Source organism: Trachurus japonicus, chromosome 4 (genome assembly GCF_045865225.1).
Source record: "Trachurus japonicus isolate A0001 chromosome 4, Traja_1.0".
NCBI classification, from domain to species: domain Eukaryota; kingdom Metazoa; phylum Chordata; class Actinopteri; order Carangiformes; family Carangidae; genus Trachurus; species Trachurus japonicus.
Window position 1 is genome coordinate 2,275,605 of NC_140910.1, and position 21,809 is coordinate 2,297,413.

The 21,809-nt window shown below is 43.4% G+C and overlaps 1 protein-coding gene across 2 annotated transcripts in view; it reads right to left on the reverse strand.

The window, feature by feature from the left end:
• sh3rf1 (SH3 domain containing ring finger 1) overlaps positions 1-17,421 on the reverse strand; it is a 34,065-nt gene extending 16,644 nt beyond the window's left edge. For both annotated transcript variants that reach the window (XM_085773353.1, XM_085773352.1), the window contains exons 1-2: positions 17,134-17,421; positions 15,509-16,017 (exon numbers count right to left, since the gene is read on the reverse strand). In XM_085773353.1, coding sequence (XP_085629479.1) covers positions 15,509-15,889 — 381 coding nt within the window. In that variant the 5' untranslated portion in view covers positions 15,890-16,017; positions 17,134-17,421. The remainder of the gene's footprint in view (positions 1-15,508; positions 16,018-17,133) is intronic.
• Between the last annotated feature and the right edge of the window lie 4,388 nt (positions 17,422-21,809).

Here is a 21,809-nt window from a genome sequence, read left to right on the forward strand (position 1 = left end):
GGCGGGGGTGAAACTTCTGAGTTGACAAGCAACATGGAAAGTAATTATAAAAATGTCTACAACTCAGACAGTGGCGGAGCGAGGAGGTGAGCCAGAGACAGAGGGGTTAACGCAGAGTTTGGAGCTGGCTCTGCAGTCTTGTTAAAGGCTAATGAAGCGTTTAGAGGCTCAGAGGAGAATAAAAGTACAGAATGAGCTGTGATGGTGAGCCAGGGTGACATTACCCTGCTGCAGAGAATCACACAGCCTGAAGTGCAGAGCCAATCAGTCTCTGGCTCTGCTGGGTCCAGCCTGTAGGGAGAGAGAGAAAGAGAGATGGCGAAGGAGGGGTACTGCAGGCCCCTGCACACTGCACTGGAACTGGGCCTCCTTTCAGGGGAAAACAGGGCTTTTGAGCCCACCCAGGCCTGGCAGGGAGCTTCGTGATGAAAATGCAAATGAAAGTGGAAGCTCTGCCATTTTTGTTTCAAATGACAGGACAGGTTCAAGCTACACAAAACCCGACGGGATCTAATTACATGGTAGGTATGAAATGTTTGTGCCCTTGAGACGGTGACGTTTGTAAAGCACTTGTTTGTACACCGAGGCCAAGACTTAATAAAACCTTTAGTAGCAGCACAGTGTCCAAAGTCAGTGCTGTTATGTAATTGTTTTCACACATGGTGAAAGTGACTGGGTTCATAAAAGGCTGTGATGAACGATACATTTTTTCTGTTCACTAACACCCAGAACAAACTCACTCCTGACAGGATGTTATGTTTCAGTCCCACACTCCTATTGCCAACTTCTTAGCTGTTTTTTTTATTCTCCCTATCCTGGCCTCATAAAAGAGGGAGGCTGTCAGCACAGTTACAATTCCATGTTTCACTTGGGTTAACAAAGTGAAAAGGAGAGGGAGAGAAAAATCAAGAGAGATTGACTTCAGGGGCCTCTGGTGTGAGAGGTGTTGCAAGTGCACGAGAAAAGAGTGAAACCGGGGCTGTGTGACGGCTGCGCAGGTTAATATCCGGTTTGCATCCATGGAGACGTTGCTGTTGTGTCTGCGGTGGACCTGCACAATGCAGCAGCACCATCAGTCCTGGCCAAACATCCCCTCTTGAGAAGAGAGCGCTCTGTGCTTGTAATTGGAATACACAGAAGAGAGCCGTGAAGTGCTGCCACGTAAATGCTATAAAAACAGTCTCATATCAAGACGACGACACACACACACAAGCACAAAGACTCTCCTCGCCTTTATCGCTTGTAAAAAAAAAAAAAAAAAAAAACTCCTCGGGGGGGCGGGGTGAGTTTGCATGGTCACTAAACTGAACAGAAAAAGATACATCAACTTCAGATAGAACTGATGGTGACAAAGTTTCTTCCCCCACGTCTCCAATTGTTTCCAACATCTGCTGTGAAAGTTTATGGGAGTAATTATACAGCACCATAAGCTACTGTTGGGTTGCTATATGAGACTGTTGCTACTTTAATGAGAGTCTGCAGGCATCAACTAATGAATTCTAGTTCCTTTAAAGATTTTAAGTACATAATAACCCACAACAGCAACAACACACTTACACCCTAGGTGACTACAGACAAGTCTGGTTTTATTCTTTGAGGACCTCAGCATGGACCTAAACATAATAATAATAATTCATATTTATTACTATGAGCCCTATTAAAAAGACCTTTATCCATACACTGACAACTTTATTCAAATTTACAATAATGACAGCAACATTCTCACTCACTAGTAGCATCGTGTGCACCTTCAACAGTCATCGCAGAAAAGTAAGTTGGTGATACAAATATTCAGATTTACAGGCAGCTCCACATAGTGATAACTGCAGTTAAAAATCAATGTTTTGAGGGCTTAATATGTCACTACCTCACATCAGTTGGTTAAACAGAGAGCAAGATACAACAGTTAAAGGGATAGTTTAACATTTTGGCAAATTGGCCCATTACCATAATCACTAGGATCCCTAGCAGTAGGTTTGTTTGTCGGTGCAAACTATTCTTAGCTATGAGATAATAAAGGAAAGTTATGAGACAAGAGTTGTTTTTGAGGTAAATTCATGCAAAAGATGCCTGTTCCCGTCTGGGGCAGTTTTCTGGCAAGCAGTATCTGCAGGTCACAACTTGTCCACCAGAGCGTTTTAGAGTTGTTGGATTGTGTATTTGATGAGTTTGATGAGGCAAACCAAGAAATCCCATTAGCCTCCGTAGTGTAGTTCTGAGCAGCTCGCGGCTCTGCTCCGCCGTTCTAAAAACAGCTTGCACAAACCTACTCCTAAAACTATAGGGATTATGGTAATGGGCCAATTTGTTGAACTATCCCTTTAATCAGGCAGCTGCTTTCACAACCTCCCAACACAATTTGAGTTAATATTTGTAAGTAATACGACAATCAACTCTCCTTGCCTACACTGGGGGTCAGAGAAGTCTCCACAGTTTTAGTCTGATTTATCACTGCAGCTTCAGAATGACAGGGAACAAACAACCAGTGTCGAACAGCGATGGGGTGTGCTGTTGAAACTGCTGCGCCCCGAGTGACACTTTAACTTTTTCCCCACTCTCATTATTAGATAATTTCTCTCAGCAGCAGAGAGTGGCGTTTCTGTAAAAGCACCAGTGAGGCCGACAAATAAACATACAGAGAAAAGACAGAGAGATTAGGTCCAATGTGCAGAGCATCAGCTGGTGTGTGCAATTACCCCAGTATTGCAGATAATACAATTAGACCTGTGTGCTAAAGGGATTTGGCTGTTATAGTGTTCTCTTCCACGGCACTGGATTATAACTGAATTACTCAAGTGTTCTGCTCGACAGCACAACCAAATGTCAACAACCAGTGGGCAGACAGGCATAAAAACACAGTCCATGCATGCGTGTAGTGCTACAGAGGTAAGACTGGGTCAAATGGGGATAATTATGCTAAAAGCTTACCTTCACACACTGACAGTAATGTTTGCATGACAATTTAAAGACAAAAACTGGCCTCCTTTTGGGGCTAATAATGGCACGGTTTCAGCTATTTTTTGTGTGATTTCTACGGCTCAGACGACCAAACAACAACTGAATTGCAACAAATTATGGAGTGGTTCTATTGCAGCAGCTTCTCTCACAGTAAAAACATCAAGGCTGCAGGTAACTTCTGCTTTGTCAGCAGTTCAAGGGTTGTGCACCACTGCAGACAGAAACCTTTACCCCCTGTGTGTAGGTGCCAGACATGACTCCACTCCCATATGGACTCCTGGGGGGGGGGGGGGGGTCGTCTGTCAGATTTGCCCTTCCACATCTATTACCCGGCTGAGACATGTCAGACGTTCTTCCTGTGAGAGCACGAGCTGCATCCTCCACACTGACCAGGTGGTCACGGGACATTTGTTGCTGTTTACTGAGCATCATGCTACCAACACTACAGCACCCGCACTGACACATGATGATGGGCGTGAGGACGGCGCTCAGAAGGCCGGGGCCATCTTGATTCCATTAGAGCTACATTAGTTTAAATTGATTCCTAATGGCCATTTTAAAGACCAGGGTAGAGCTGGCTTCTTGTGCCGCCTCCACACTATAGAAACCCAGTGCAGACAAACAGAGGCAGATTAGAGCTGGTGATACTGAGCTGATGAGGGCCGGTAGCCACAAATAGACCTTTTCGGAAGCCATCGTGAAAACTTACCAATCACAGCAGATAGAGGCTTGGATCAAATTCATAAAAGTCTGAGCTTAACTTGAGATCCTCCATGTGATTGTGTTTTTGGGAATGTGATCTTGATGCAGTTTGCTTTAACTTAAAATATTTATTTTTATATTTAAAATATTTGGGTTGTGGGATATTACATGTGTGAGTGTTTCAGATAAATATGTTGTTTATTTATTTAATAATATATTACTAGATGCAGCACCAACTGCCTTCACCACAGCTACAGCAGCAGGCAACTCCCCCCCAAAACTAACGTGTAGACCTACATTGTAAATATTTTGTATATTATTATATTATGATTTATTTATAAAACATGATGTCCTTGCGCATACTGTTGTCTTGTGCTGTTATATTCATGTTGGCCACCCTGCCTATCATGCCACATAATCAAAAAAAGAAAATTCCTCATAGCTGTATAACCAAGTTGTATGACTACCTTGCAATAAATCTGTGCTGCAGGACTGAGAGGTTCAGGTGATCCTTTATCTCACTGCTACCAGTCTGTTCAACACCTCAGACAAAGGAAGAGACTCATTAATGGACTAATTGTTATTATGTATTATTAAGTATTTGTAACAATAAGTTAGTACCCATATTATTATGATCATCATCATCATCTCTATTGTTATTAATGAGCTGCTGGATATATCTGTCCATCTATAAACTCTGTTTATAGCATATTTTGGCTGTAGTTTGAAGTAACTTGGTTTTAATTTCTGCAGAGAAACACATGTGTCTTTGGTTAGGATTTCTTCATTGCTGGGTGAACCAGAGGCGGTGCTGAAGTCTCCGTTTCCCCCTGATTTTAAGTGTTCGTTAAAGCTACATATCTCCACTTGGGAGAGTGACACCCCATCAAGAAAAACAATATATAAATAGACTACTACTCCAAACTTGCACTTGCTGACATTTAAATAATATTGTGACGCAGAAACCTTCAGATGAGAAGCTCATGTCACGGCACATCCTCGTGACACAGCGTACTCATCTGGAGCTGTTGTCTCCCTATGAGACAAAGGAAAAACTTCTATTCTCTGGTTTCTATGGAAACTCCACTCAGGAGCACTTTTTTTTTGGCTATTTATGGGTCCCCTGACATTGCAGTGAATCTTATGAAAGAGTCATTGAGATGACCAATCCTGGGAGGAGGTGCAGCAACGGGGCCGTGGGGAGCGCTGGTGTTAATGGGCTGTCACCTGAAGAGACGGAGTTCAGCATTTTGGGAGATAGGCCAATCATTTCAGTTAAATGGCAAGATAGCACTCTCTTGTCTGCACACTAAATGTAAGATTATATATACCCAGTTTGATGTTTCCCGCTGCGTCAAATCTTTGTGATAAGCAACAACAACTAAATAATCAGTAACAACTGTTTTGGGCAAAGGAGGAAGAAAATTCGCAAATCACAGCAGCATTATTGCAGCAGGATGTTGAATGCAGTATTTCTGATGCAGAGCTATGATCACAAAACAATCAGCTAATAATTTAGTGTCAAGTTCAGTGTTATCCAGCAAATCATTCAAACGCATCATGTACTGACAGACCTTTCAAATAATTATCTGGTCCCTTTCAGGACACTGTGGGAAATATTATGCAATAATTTAGTTATTTGTGTTTCAGAGCAATAAGTCACCTCTTGTTTTTAGGTATTGATTTCACTGACAAAAAGGAGATATTTCATTGAATGCTGAGCCAGGATGAATGTTTGCCAAACACTAAGAGTATTTTTGTTCAATAAACACAATCAAACGAACAGAATATTCAGAATCCATAAAATGATAGTGATACTCAGCCTCAGCGTGGTGAGAATCTACTCGAATGCGTTTTGCAAGAAAGGAGAGAAGCAATAAACCATTCAAGCTTTCCAAGAGCTTTACTCTTTGACAGCTCACTGTGCTTGTTTGTTTCCTTCTCTACATACCAAATGAGGTCCAGCACATTAGTCTGCAGGCACGAAAACACTCAGAGCAGTCTGGAGGCCAGATGGAGGCTTGGATCACATGTGAGAAGGACAGGAAGTTTTCAAGAGATCTCAAAACTATCCTCCTGGTCCTCCTTGTGTACTCCCATGTTCCTGGGCCAGCGAAGGCGTCGCTCAGATAGATACTGAGAGGCCGAGACTTCCATACCCCTCGGTGCCGGTTAGAAAACACATCTCAGTAACCACTGACTGACCCCAGCAATCTTCAGTTTTACTACAAGTTCCTGACCTTGAGCTGTAGCCAGGGGGCTCATGAGAGTCCGGGTGCTAGACTATGATCAAAGCCATCCCTCTTGGAGTCGGAGCGCAGGCCCCATAAGGTTGCCATGTGCACAACCAGGAACTACATTGAGATTTCTTTCTTAAGGTTCTGGTGGAGTCTACAAAAACACATGGGCATACAATCAAGACATTTCTTGGTGGGGTGAGTGCACTTAGTATGTCTAGAGAGCAGTCGTCAGAAAGTTATTTTAACAGGAAGGGAGGATGGATTTGCGGGTGAGCAAATGCACACACAGTAGAGCTTTTACACATGAGGTTTTCATGAGGCTGTCGTGTGTTTTCAGTGTACGGGTCGGCTCCTACGGTGAAAATGCAATTATATGAAACCACTTGCACATGAACTGGCACATCTCTTTGTGTAGCCTTTTTTGTGCATGGGCTGGTTTTCTTTACCTGGCTGGCCTCAGATGAGGGGCAGGAGCTGGTGCTGGGTGGCCCCGGGATCACCCAGTCTGCGTGTCTGACTAAAAACTGAAAGAACAGACGTCTTTAACTCTGTGCCAGTTCATACACCGGGCTTAACAATAGCTCTCACAGGAACCCGCTCACATTTCACAGCAGACAGAGAGAGAGAGAGAGAGAGAAACACTGTGGGATCAAGACTGAAAAGAAACTGAAGCAAGGAGAGGAAGCACAGCTTGTTATCCTGAACTTACAACATGGTTTGCTTTGACAAACACATACACAATCGCTCAGCAGCACTGGCTAATCTGGTACACACCAAGAACTGATAGGCTACTGAATGAAATCAGATGATGAACACAATTTTTTAACATCTCTTTAAATTGTTTGACTGTTCAGACTAGAACAGAAGAAATAACACAAACAAATGTGAAATGTTTGAGTGTCTGGTTTTTTGTCTTTTGACCATAGAGATGATATATGACCATGAAAAGTGTTTTCATGCACAATAGCCAAGTAAGCACTCTTGGATCAACAGACTATTTGAGGATCATTTCAGTCTGCAGTGAGATAGTAAAGCCTGTCCTGGACAAATTTATTTCTCAGGTATTTAAATGTAATAATCCGGATTAGCGCTAAGGGAGGTGTTTACATGGGAAGTTAGCCTGTATCTAAGCTACAGAGGGATTAGTTCACAAATGTCACAGTATCTGTGTATTGAGTAGCAGTCAATATGAGCTGAATACTAAGTATTTCCGCACATTACTCTCCACTGTGCTGGTGAAAGCGTGCAGTGTCTGTGGCCTTTTGTTTCTCTTAGTCATTCAGGGTGAGCCACCTGCTCTGCTCCGCTCAGGCTGACTTTGATTTACACAGGGTTACGAGCTGAGGGGAACCAGACGACTACCTTCTCTCTGTGATGAAGAATCCTGAATAAAACCTGCTATATAACTGCTGTGCTGACTGCTGGTTGTCTTTTGTGAGAACTGTCTCTCGTATGCTTATAATCTTTCAATTGTCCAGTGTTACATGTCAGACTTAGTGGGCAAGGGAAGAACATTTGCTTGCATTGGCTGGTATTTGTACGCCTCTACAGTGGACAAACAAAGCCAGGATATTGACACAGGCATGGCAAAGGGCCAGAGCACAAACACTGCATCTGTTCTCCGACTCGAGACGCAGCACAGCACTGTCTATTTTTCACTTTCTTAAGAAAGTGTGTGAGTCTGTTTGTCCATTCTGCCCTCGACTCAACCCAGATGTCACATGTAGCTGCTAGCCCTCCTCAATGCTAAGTGAGCCATCGCATACTGGAGTGACAGAGTCATGGAGTAAATGTGAGGATGTCTGACTTAGGGGCCCTCACCACGACTCTTGGTTTTCTGTGAAGTTATTCTGCATCATTCGGCCTCAACAGGACTGTGCTACATTATTACAACACGGTTAGTATCCGGCCTGTTACTCTACTTTGTTCACTTCAGTTGGTACTTGAAATATTACACATCAAAGCAGATCATAGTGTAGTGTCAGCTCTGTGTCTACAAACCAAAAGGAGCACTTGTTAGCAATCTATGCTCGTCATTGCTCTGTGTTAAAGGATCACAGCCACATTGGCCATTGGAGGCAAACACATGGTCGGGGCTCATAGGACTGAAGACATTTGACAAGCAGAATTATCTGCTTGACTCACGTTACTGAAACCTCAGGCTGCTGTGGTTACTCAGCCCCCACAGTAATACCATTAGGCACTGGGGAGGAGGGAGACACGTTTACATGTAGTCAATAACCATTTTATAACTGGAATATTAGCAATAACCCAGTTGCCCACGGCCATGACACCAATAACCCTTTTGATTGATCATATTCCAGTTTTTTAAAAACCCGGAAATGACCCCTGGGTTACTCCTTTTCCTGAATATTTGGTCATGTATATGCCCATCAGTATACCCCCTTCAAAAGAAACATTGATTTGTGTTCTGCGCATGTTCTATTCGCCAAGAATCTTGGTCTTTTGAGTACAGGAACTACTTGTTGTAAGCATGATGAAACGCAAGATAACACCACAACTTTGGAGCAAGAGGAAACAAATCACTTCATAAGTGGTGAAAGACATGAACATCATGTCTTTTGTAGATGGTAGAAAGTACCGGGATAGCTAGATCTCTGTGCTGCTGAAGAAGCGGAAATGACGCACATTGCGCCATGACGTTCTCCGTGCATCGCTGTTCTGATCTGGATATCCCAATTGATTTCAATTACCATACGGAATAACCCTGTTTGCTCACACATGTAAAAGGGTTATTCTGAATGTTTCAGAAACCGGATTATTGACCTTAACCCGAATACTGACTGCATGTAAACATAAGTCACAGATGCTGGAGCCTCTGAAGCCAATCAGGACGTCCATATTCATGAAAACTAATGAGGGTCTCCTTGACATGATCAGTGTGAGAATCACACATTCCTACCATGGAAGATGTTTGGCTCAATACCTGTGCTGACATTTCAACACTGTGTTGTCACGGGTCTGTTTGTGTACTGACTGCACACCTGTGTTTTTGTGGGTGTGTACAGAATAATGAGCCCCCATGGATCTAAAATGAGTCGGTGACTCACTTAAACAAACATTGGCCTGACTCAAACTCACAGACGACTGTGTGTGTGTGTGTGTGTGTGTGTGTGTGTGTGTGTGTGTGTGTGTGTGTGTGTGTGTGTGTCTGTGTAACACAACTGTGCTTTAAGAGCATTTTCCTCTAGTCGGAACAGTTGTGATTGGGTACAAGTGTGAATGCTGTTATCTAGACAGCGCCTGTTGCGGGATGTGAGTATATAGCACATAATGACAGAAAGCCCCACCACCACCAAACCCAACTCTTTGTCAGGCCTCTCTCATTCAACTCCACCTCAATAATTAATCACACACTGTCAGCTAGAGAGACCCCACACTCAGTAAATGAAAACACAGGCTTTCAGTAGCTGTGGTTTCCAACATCCTGTTGCACTTTTCCTGCAAAATAAAGTACAGATATGCTGTCTATGTCTAACCAGTGAAAAAATACTAATAATACGAATAGAAACATCTTCTCAGAGCTCAAACAATTCAATCTATGAAACAGAGGTCATTAGTTTGCGACTATTTTGGGAATTGAACAATAGTCATTGGTTCTTCCAAAAGCACAGCTTACTCAACAGCCACTCAAGTGTGAATATTTCTACTTGTTAAACATGTCTGAAAACTCAATAGCTTTGGATTTTAGGATCAGACATGACGTGGAGCTTGTATTAATCTGTCTTTTTTCTTCTGGCATTAAACAAATTCAATAATTGGCAGATGAATTAATAAATAAAAATAAAAATATTTCTCATAGTCTCTTGTTGGTTTTGAATGATATAAAAACGACACATTAAGATATTATCTTGTGAAATCCTTCGTAAAGTTATCTCTCCAAAAATTCAAGTTGATCTGTATTTTATTTACATCCAACACCATTTGTTTGACAGCAGATATACAAGAAATATCTGAGATTCGCTCAGGGGACAAACGCATGTTAATTGCACCTCTGGGCCTTTAAAAAAAACTTTCCCACACACACACACACACATAGCAGAACAGTGAATACACATGACTTAGAGGGGAAAGGCCAAAAATCTGCAGAAACCATTTAAATTATTTCACAGAATTAGTTTTTCCTCCATCCCAGGAGGAGATCTGAAGCCATTTATCTCTCATGTAGCAGCAAGGTGGGCCACTGCCACCGCTGCTCGGAGGTGAATAAAGAGCCAGTGATAACTCTCAGGGGCAGAGGTCAAACAAATGAAAAGTAAATTCCAACTACAAGATCATTCGGCCTTGGGGATGGGAACTGAACACTTAACATGCCAGCAGTCAAACAGCCCGTGGATTGGCCGGCCCTGTCCCACCAATCACAACATGGGGTGAGAGGTCAAACTGCTCTGTTGAGGCCAAGCAGGTATTAGGGGCATCTTGGGAATAGGGGAGGGGCACAATGGGACATATGTTGTCAAACAGCTGACAAAACAGTCGTAAGAATAAAAAACACTTGCAAAACAATTTGGTGTCAATACGTCACACCAGAGCAGGGACACTAAATCATTTAAATCTGGGTAGAAATTGCATTTTATGTGAGGAGAAGCACGCGAACAGCTGAGGAGACGTGGTCAAAACATTTTTCCACAGGAACACGTTCACTGGACCACACAAGCAGCTTCTGCTGGCCCCCACAGGTGTGATGGCACTGGTAACGAAGGTCATGGCTGCTTCCCTTACTATTGTCATGCTGACAGACCCGGCAGGAGATGAGATATGGATGGAGGAGGCGGAGGAGGGTGTGGGCAAATGTGGCATTTTGGGGCGATGGACCACCCAGAAATTTCTGGTCAAACCACTGTAAACACCAAACACTGGCGCACCTTTGTTCATTTCAACTGAAGTTCACGTAGATCTCTATACAAAACGTGCACACAATGGTGGCCAGATGGTTGATACTCTGTATGAATATGAAATGATGTCTATGCAACAAGATACAACTGCTACAGCTGAGTCTGCCCCGGGGCGTTCAGATGCTGAGGCACTACAATGCATGTTATCAACAGAGGCACAGGCCTTGTTTATTTATCTATACCTCTATTAAAGGCAGACCTCTCCTGCCCTTTAAAATCAACACACTCCCCTGTGAGTCAGTGAACGTCTAACAGCAAAGAAACAAAGTCAACAAAGATATACGTGCTGGCGCTTAAAGACGGTTGAGTAGAGAGGCTGAACATGATCTGGCAGGTGGGACAAGACTACACAAGCCCGGTGTTTAGAAGAGACACAGTGACCTGCAACTTCTCACAAACACAAAACATCCCGCACTGTTTGGAGTTAAAAGGAGAAGGAGCAAAACAAGACAACTCTCCCCCTCTCTGTGTGTGTGGAAAAATCTTGAAAGCCCAACAAGACAAAGACAGGTACAAAAAACACACCCTTCATCCGGAGAGCAGTGTGTATCCTACAATGAGGAGGCTATGGCTGCACCATAATCACATCTTTTCAAGTTCTTCCTCAGGATTATGTGAACCCATACATGGAGGACACAGCATAATGAAAGACCACTTGTGCAAATACACTGTTTTCCAAAACATGGTGAGAACAGTATCGGGAATGTGAGGATTGCAAATGGGTGTGAAAGTGATGATGAATGTGTTTGTATGTAGTATTACTATGTTAGCAGGACAACAGACCACCATGCTGTCCAGGTGCCCCTCCGCTTGTAGTCTCAGCTCTACATTTAATACTGTTATTTACAAGCTGGCACTGAAAGACTACACTTGTGAACATGGAACAAACGTATATTAAGTAAGTGTGTAAAAATACATAGTGGTAGACACAGGTAGCTGCACAAAATAACACAAGTGTTTTGTTTCCTCAGAATGAGAGTCAGCAGTCAGCAGTAAGAGGAGAACAGGGAGCAATGCCGACTCACTGTCTAATAAACTCTAATCTCATTAGACCTTTAACAGGCTCCAGTCTGGATTTAGACAGCGAGGAGGGAGGAGGAGGTACGCGGCAGAAATATGATGAAAAAAAAAATAAAGCTTGTGTCAGTGACTCATAAGAGAAAATTACAGGTGGCTCCAAAATCCCTGACACACACTGTCCGGAAGGTCACGACTACTTGTGGGCCTCCGTGGGAAATACGGTGGGGGCAAGAGAAAAGTGTGAGTGTGTTGAGAGAGCAGCCAGGAATGAACGGACCAAAGCCCTCTTGAAAAATTCCCTGTGGAAAGCAGTAAGTATGAGTTTGCCAGTATGTGGGCAGAGTGAGGGTGTAATGATGGGGTTGTGTCGCGCAGGCAGAGGTCAGCCAGCCGGCAGAGAGGAAAGGCTTCAACAACAGTATGATGTCATCAAAGAGGGCCAGTGTGACTCATCGACCTCAAACGAGGGAGGTGGACAGGAATTTTAATGAACAACTTCTACATAAGGAAACCATAAACAACATTCTTTTACTTTTTCTCCAAGGAAATAAATCCACTACAAATGACAGGACAAAAACACACTGTTTGCTTCAATTAAAATATAACGGAGGAACAAAAAACTTGGCTGTGTTTTGTGGGAAACTACATGAGACAAGTTCCTCCGATCAGTGTTACAACTGTTACAACAGACTAAGTGGGTGAAAAGTTTCCACTCTACTACAAACTTAACTATGGCCACTATCAGAATAATGTGCGCAGCCTGAATAAAGGTAAACATGGGCAAAATGCACATTTCGGGTCCTACAGTCAGTAAAGTAATTTTTCTTGTTTAAAATCAGTTCAGTGGATCTGAGATGAATCAGAAATAATAGCAGGTGGACGAAGCTATGAAACATGGGAGACCTATAAATAGAAAAAAAAAACTTTCCTTGTATAAAGTGCTAATTACCAAAGATAAGACAATGACCTAATTACATCCCCAAGAGCTCAGGGAAGAAAAGTGTCTCATTTCCCATCAACTGAACTCACACAGAAAGACACACACACACCAACAAGCTCACATCCAATCGGTGGCTGAGTGGGGTTATTATTGGTAATTGAAACGTTACCATGCAAGCTTTATTGAACTAAGAGCTCTAAACATGGCTAATGTACCTCCATCATTAATAGTGAACACTAAAGCTTTTATGACAACTTTTATGAAACTCTGATAAAAGGAGCTCTATTTAAAGTCTGTGGGAGAAGAAGCTCAACTCTCTAGGGCTCCATGATGATAACTGAAGACATCCACAGAAACCTATCTCTAATTCTTCTTTCCTCTCCCTTGATGGCTCCGACCCCTGGCTGACATGACTTCTGAACCCTGACCTTTGACTTCCAGACAGATCCAATGGCTCTGCTCGCTCTCACACAGAAATGCCACTGAGCTATCTGTTTTCAATCTGTGTGAACAAAATACTATGTTATATGAGTCAACAAGGCGCGAGGAAGACAAAACATCCATGAAACATTAGCACCGCTGAGGTGAGTCACCGACCTGACCAGACAACCGCAGCGCTACACTCAAGACGAGTCTTTTCATTCCCCTCATCAAAGAAATGCCAGGACAGCGTGTCAAACAACTGCTGCCACCCTGGAGATGTTAAGAGGAAGGGGGGGCGGGGGGGCAGAAAGCTGACTGTGCGAGGTTCCTCACTAAACATTTGACCCTTTTGGTCCTGAAGCCTTCACTTAACACTCATCAGCTTCTGTTACTGGTCGCCTTCCACACACACACACACACACACACACACACACACACTCACACTCACACTCACACTCTTTTGGCCACTCTGCAAGTGTCGGTCAGTCAGTAAGATCAGAGGGGGCCCGAAACAAAACCCTGTTGTGCATCTGTCAGGCCAGTCCCCGCCGCTCTCCCCTCCCAGCCATTCTCCGGCCGTATAAGAATCGGAGGTGGAGCTCTACTTGAGCAGGGGCACGGCACCGGAGGAGCTGCTTCAAGCCTACAGATACCCCCAAAAATCAGGCGACAGACAAGTAACAATACCGAAGTGGGAATGAGGGTGTCACCCGGGGGCATTGAAGCGCTTAGTCCCCATGGAGCGCTGGCCAGAGATCAGGCTGGACAGCCGGCGAGAGCTTTGATCTCTGCCTTTTATGTCCTGAAAGTCTTACACCTGCACAGCCGTGTCTCTTCTTGCTCCCTGTCATCAGCAGAATGCCTTAAGACGGCTGAACAGAGCCCAGAGACGCTATTAGTCAGAGACACGACGTTGTACAAAATAAGTTGAAAGCGCATGGAAAATAGGAAACGGCTTCTTTGTCGTTACACACGCCTGTCACACAACATTATGATGTAGTGTGTGCATGTTGGAGTACTGTGTCTTCCCCGCCCTCACTGAGGGATCGTAATCAACCATCAATCTTAAAAAACACGAGAGCGGTGAAATTAATAATACGGTGGTTTCAAGTGTCCACCTTTTTATCACCAACAAGCAGGCTTTTCAGAATCGGAGGGGGGGGGGGGGTTCCTCAATGCACAAACAGCTTTGAAATGAGCATGAATCCTCTGAAGTCATAGAATGGCAAATGAGGCGGGTCCCCCAGTAGCAATTTAGAGCCAGGCCTCTGATCTTCGTACCTGCATGGCTTGGCAGATACATTATCAGCTCTTTGACATTCCAGTGATTCTACACAGGACCTTGACCTGTTCATCCACACTATCCACCCTACACAGACAGACACAGACACAGACAGCGCTGCTCAAAGAGGGGCTCATGGGTCTTCCCCATTCTGTTGCAGGGATTTTAAACATGAAATACTATCTTCAGTGTGATTTGAGCATATTTACAGCAGGCTATTTTAAGAATCACAATGTTAAGACAATATTGTCTCTACGGTCTACTTTTTTAAGTGATGGCAATATAATAATGTGTATGAGTTTTACCATAAAGCAGTAAAAATTATACTTTTTGAAAATGGTTTGATAAATGATGATAAAATAACTTCCATATTGTACGTATTTTCACATAACTGTGAAGGACAGACGTACTGACACATACCATCAGCACATCTCCCTGGATTAGCAGAAATTTAGCAAAAAAGGAATGTAAAAGGTGTCATTTTGTTATTTCCCTGTGATATAAAGCTCATCTCTTTCTCTCACATGCATACATAAAACAGCTGAAAGACAGACTCCTAACATTTTATAGTTTTCTACTATCTATACAGCTCCTCTCATTAATGCAGATAAATCAACCCCACCCTGCAGTGTTCATGTACATTGACAAGCAACACAACGGTAGGATCTCAGGACTAAGAGAGGCTCTAACATATGGCTCTGTCAGCAGCTATGAAAGAACTGAATGCCCTTCTTACGGGAAAAAGCCCGACTTCAGTCGGTGCATGGAGCCAAGAAATTTGTTAGCTCAGCTATTAACTGCTCTCAATCACAGCCATTAGCAATGTTGGGCTGCTAGTCAACTGGCTGGCTTTTGGATCACCATGTTAATCAACAGTTAATCCGCAGCAAAGATTAGAAAGCCAGTAATGCAACATGCTGCTTTTAATCCGCACAGATTTTCTCTTGTTTTGTTTCATGTTGACCCTAACAATGGGAAACACAGATTCATGTTCACCGATCCATATGCAGTCACTGAGCATACTAACCCGGACGAGGGTGCTCTTAGCCTGAGCTCGCTGGGGTTGTGCTCCTGGGGCGCCCTGGTCTCTGGGTCCACTGCCATGTGCTCTGGCCACAGCTCCAGGCGTACCATTCGTACAGACTCCAGCCCCGGGACCAGCCCTCCGAGGCCTCTGCTTGATGCCGTCCAACAGGCGCACTAGGAGGATGTTGCTGGGAAGTTCGTCCACGGCGCACTCCACCAACGTCCTGCACTCTGGGCAGCGGAGCTCGCCACGAGAGCCCAGGATGCCTTGGAGGCATCGGCGGCAGAAGGTGTGCTGACAGGGAAGAACCTTCGCCGACGCATCCAGACGCTCCAGGCAAACGGGGCACTCGAGCAAATCCAACAAAACTGACTCGTCCATTCTCTGTATGCTCTGCCTCGACTGCCTCAGCAGAAAACCATGATGCTGATAAGAGTTTTGTTTGGAAGCGGGACCAGCACTGTCACGTCACTCCCATACCTCGGCTATGGCCATGGCATCTGCATCAGCTACAAAAGAGGGTCAAGACATGCATATTAATCACACGAGAAACAGGTCAGGTTGTGCACACAGCAACAGACATTACAGAGAGCTGAGACTAAGCAGTGTTGCTTCATTTACTGAGCATGAGAAGTAGTAGGTTTCAGTCATCACACATAATAAAACTGAAGCCATTAGACACGTTTAATCCTGTGGCTCAATAATGAGCTGACAGTTTTAAACACAAGACGCCTGCCTCTGGTCTGGCATTAGATCACCGGGTAAGTAACTGCAGGCCAAATTAATCTAATTTACTCCAAAGCGGATAACTACACCTGGTAACTGTGATCCGAGATCCTTCGACTCCGGGATGTTTGCACAGTTCAAAACATGAACACGACATGAACCATCTAGCCACTTTATCTTTTTTTTTTGTATTATTCTTAACTTATTGTTCGGTTGTTGTAAGTCTTTTATGTGAATGTCAGAGAGCTATGCAAACCGGAGTCTAATTCCTTGCATGTATGCAGCATACTTGGCCAATAAATCCGATTCTGGTTCCCGGTGACCACGACAGCAACAGTGGACGAGTGAACGACTGTGATTTGTCTTTGGAGAGCGAAAACATAAAGAAGGGAATTTACAAAGAAGGTGGTCAACACACTTTAGCCGGTGAATAATTAATCACAGTACGACTAAACTAGCCCGGTATAGCTCATCCTACAAGTGTTAAGACCACAAGGAGACGTTTAAATGATAAACATCCAAAGGCGTCCAGTCCGCACAACAGCAGCGTAACGTTACTCCGGGAAAAAATGTCAATATTACGTAACAGTTACCAGCAAGAAACGTGTACAGATACTTTTGTGACTTTTTACGGCATTACTACTCCGCGCAGTGATGTTTACGTTTTGAAATTAAACCCACCAATATACATTTTTATAGCAAGTTTGTTTGCAAAGACGGAGGGCTAACGAGAGGAGGGGGCTACTTTAATGTTATAAAGCGACGAGTAGCGTTAACTGACGGTTATAAGTTTTTACAACACACGTACGTGACAAGATGTTTCTACAACTTCTCGGACAGAAAGTAATTAACTTGAAACAACTAGAAGTAATTGGCACAGTAAATGTAATTCAGCTTACCTCTTCCAAAACAGGACTCCTCCTCTTGTTGCCTCGTATCTCCCAATTTTTTTTTTTTTTTTTGCCTCCTTGCTAACGTTACTAGTTAGCAGGCTACCTGGAGTCTACTACCCACTTATCCCGAGTCCTCAAAGAACAAATACACTTGTTTTCCCTCAGAGGCGAACAACGTAGAGTGTGAACAGCCTGTGTCACATAGTAAAGTAAAAGCTAACACGAAAAGGACACGGGCGAGACAACGGGACTCCTGCCGCTCCGAGCGCCATGCTAGTCCGCTACTTCTGTTCTGCTGGACTGTGTTGCTGGAAACAACCGGGGAGGGGGAGGGGGAGTGTGGGCTTCCAGAGCGGCCGCGAAAGTGGTGAATTAAAGGGGATAGGACACATGAACGACGCAACAAATTACCTGAGCGGAAACGATTAGGAAGTTGCTTTGGTTACAAAAAAATCTTACTAACGAAAGGCGACATCTTCTACAAATAACCACTTTAAGTCAGTATGCTAATTTACACCATATTTACTGCTAAAAACATTAGTCAACAGGACTATCACAGTGGAAAACTGAAATTTCCGAGGCGCCCTGGAAGGCGGCGTCAAAAGGGCGTGAACTGAATCATCTAATGATATGTAAGGGACTGTTCGTTATTTATCATCAGTGCCACCGGAGGGATTCACGGGACTTTTTTTTTTTTTTTACATGACCCCCCTGTCGGAGTCAGTAAATTTTAACATGACCCTGCATTAAGCCTTATCAAAAGATACATGACCCCCCCCCCCAGCCATCGACACGTTACATCGCATCATGTAGCGCGTGACACTACATTATTTCATTTTGACAACCATGTGTGCAACACCTTCTCATCACAATGCCATTTATCAGCTGTTATTAAAATCCAACTCATCACAGAATCGCGATTTTGGACCAGCTCACATTACACAACAAGCCATTAACAATTAATCCACACTCAAACCGAAGCAACAATAATGTGAACTGCACTCAACAACGTAGTTATTGCAAGGTTTACGACAGATATGACAGACAACAGACAACTGTGTGTGTGTGTGTGTGTGTGTGTGTGTGTGTGTGTGTGTGTGTGTGTGTGTGTGTGTGTGTGTGTGTGTGTGTGTGTGTGTGTGTGTGTGTGTGTGTGTGTGTGTGTGTGCCTGCGCCTGCGTGTGTAAGAAAGAGAGGGAAAGAGAGAGAGAAGTAGATAAAACCTGCTAGCTGTTAGCTACCGTAGCTCAGGCGTCGGTCTCCCGTCAGGTAAAAGCTGCCGTTTATTCCTCAAATGAAGTTCATGAAGTTGTCCTCTCCGGTACAGTTATCCATCACTGCTGTTGAATTAGCCGCTAAACTGCTGGACGCTAAAACCAAGGGGGCGTCTGTTTGTTTACAATTCACAAAAGCAACGTGAACGTACGTGCTGCTCAGACTATGTAGAGTTACGCAATGAGGCAGGCAGGCAGCGTAGCCTCTGTACGGTACTGAAGTTAAACTCACTCACCCATAAAAGACGTGCTACGCCGCGGGCAAAATCCTTATTGAGTTCTTGGCGAAGCGGTTAGCATCGTCGCCTGCGGTGCGGGAGACCCGGGTTCGAACCCCACTCAGGGCAGATCAGAACAATATAAAATAACGTTGTGATTTAGGGGCCGTTGCTCTCATTGTCATCAGTGCTTGCAGCTTTGAAATGTCCCGTTTTTGTTTTGTTTTTGTTTTTTGCGAGCATTGCAGTGTCCTCCAGACAAAATGTTGAATGACCCCCCCCTCACTGACCTTTTTTTTTTAGTGGACCCACCCCTCAACAAAGAATATTATGACATGACCCCCCCCCATTTTCCTCCGGTGGCCCATTCCATAAATAACGAACGGTCCCTAATGAACGATGTGTCAAAGGCAGCATCTTTTCCCTGAGTGGAAAATAGCTTGTTTTTCATTTCATTATTTGGCTACCCATGTGGACATGTTATGTAGTGATTGAACAGAGAGCCAGTACATTTGGTACTGTAGTTAAGAGGCACAGCTCCTCAAATGACCAACAAGATTTTTTTTTCTGTTGCATTGTGAGGAGCATTCACTGCAGTAGCCTAGTCAGCCAAGATAAAAATGTCATGAGATATAATGTTCAATAACACTTGCATTCAGTAGTATTGAGACTGCTCTGTTGTGTGGCCATAACAGATATCAGTGCTCTCCTGATAAGAAGACAGACTTCCACTAGTGATGCCAAATAAGCAGTAGACAGTGAATAGGGACATCTGGTGGTCATCTTTTTCATAATTGTCTTGTGCACCAAACACAATTTCCAAAATGTGTAGTTTCTCCTGCAGCAACGTTATACTTTTTATTCCCAAGGCCAACAAACAAAGTCCTATTCAAACATGCTGGATGTGGATGCTATGGGAGTGTTATTATGATATTGTGGCAGCTATAAATACACTGTTTTTTGAAGAAAATTACAGCTCTTTTTTGTTTATTATTATCTTTATTTAGCAAATCAAATGTTATTTTAGTATGAACTGAAAGAAAACAGTACCCCCCCTCTGGATTACAATTTTCAGTATCTATTTTTGAGGCAAAAGCAAACCGATGGGGCCGTCCTCAGCTGATATAAAAATAGACAACAGGCCCACAGGGAGCGGGGGAGCACTTTGCAAAGGTGCTGCCTTTATTACAAAAAATACATTTGGAGCAGACCTTTAGCTCCTAATACCCTTCACACCAAAGGCACAAGCACAGAAGTGCTTGAGGGAGAGGAGAGCAAGTGGCACGCAGCCTCACAATAAACATGTGATTTATCTTTATCTCATTCAGAGGACACTGCATATTGAGCAAGAGGCAGAGATGAGGGAGAGGAAAGAAAGGAGCAATAAAGAAGGAGATTTATGTGGAGGTGGCTCTCTTCTGTCACATGTGATCTCACAGGAGCTGGCAGGAGCCCCCGGGTCATATTTCCTCACTGTGAAGAGGCAGCTCTCCGCCCCTCCACCTCGACTGAGACAATGGCCCCTGCCCTCTTTTTTTCTGCTTGACCCCTATGTATTACCACACACTCCAATCCTGCACATATTCAGTGTTGTTTTCTGAAAAGGCTTCAGCACACACTGTTTAATCTTATTCAGAAAGGCAACAGGAATTTGTGGACTTTGAAAGGCAATATTTTTTTTCCATAATGACTGCACCTGAGGGCAAAAACAAGATCGGCACACACACACACACACACACACACAAGAAACACACAAACCCTCATGATGTAGGTGACAGCTGTGTTGCTGCCTATAAATGGTCACGAGCAAAGCAGGAGAGGACATGACAAGACATATGTCCCAATTTCCATGAAGGGATGGACCTTGACAGAAATACTGTCCTCTCTTGTACAGCACATCACTATAAATAGAAGCCCAAGATGAAGTATTGAAATGCAGCAAATACCAAAATGAAAAAAGAGCTATCATTTACAGTGCTGTTCTCAAGATGACAGTATACATAATTCACTCTTTAAGACAATGATGTTTTAATTTGAAACCAAACCAAAGCTCATGGGCTTAATATGCTGTTGAGATCAGGACGCTCACATCCAGTAATCTCCATTTGTATTACTTTGATAAGGCTTTCAAACTTACTAACTCAGCCTGGGGCAACCAGCCTTTAAATTAGATTAGAGACCATAGCTGAATGCCAATGAATGCTGCCTGATAACGGCTGAGTGCGTATATTTCTCTGTGGGGTGATTTCTTCCTTTGAGCTGGGATGGAGCCAAACGCAGGCCTTATGGAAAATTCAAAACAAGAATTGAATTAATTTTATCTCAAGTATAATGTCAAACAGAGAGACTGCGTGGGACCATTTTTCTCACATTAAACAGGATTAATGAACAAAGAATTTGGACCTGTAACATTTTGTTAATAAAGCTGAAATGAAGATAACCCACGTTAAGCCAAAGAATCAAGTAGATATATGTTTGTAATTCAAAACCAAATTTCTGAGACAGACAGTTTAATATGAAACATATATGAACAAAATCAGCTTAGGTGCTATACCATGACACCAGTAATGTGCTTTCCTTATCATATCCTTCAAAGAAAGCTCTAAGCATCTTGTCAGAGCCTCTCATGCTGCTGTCGTGGTGTTTGTGTGTTTGAACAGACAGTTCAGAGAGTTGCCTGCATACGCCTCTCAACAAGTAGAATGCAAATCACCACTGAGATAAAACGCCCACCCATGCATAATACAACTCACACAATAGAACATATAACAGAATTACTAAAACACAAAAAGGAACATCAAACAAACAGCGCCACCGTGCAGCATAAATACTGGATGAGGTGCGATGTTGTGTACAGCACGCAGCCTTAGGCCAATGACCTGCACCCTGAATAAAGTTATTTTGTATGGAAGCTCAGAAATTTTAAAAGAAAGTTTACAAAGGGATCAAAATTCATATTAATTTCTGCTACAAAATAAATTGTTCAAATTGTTACTATAAATCTAAATTGCTATGAATAATAAGTTATGGAAAAAAGGAAATCACAATTAAACATATTTGTCATGTATTTGCTGTGTAAAGCCCGAGTATAAAACTGACTTTGCATTTACATATTCAATTTGGCACACTATACGCAACTGCAACTTGCATGCTGAGCTTTTACATTTGAATTATGGAACGATTTCAGTGG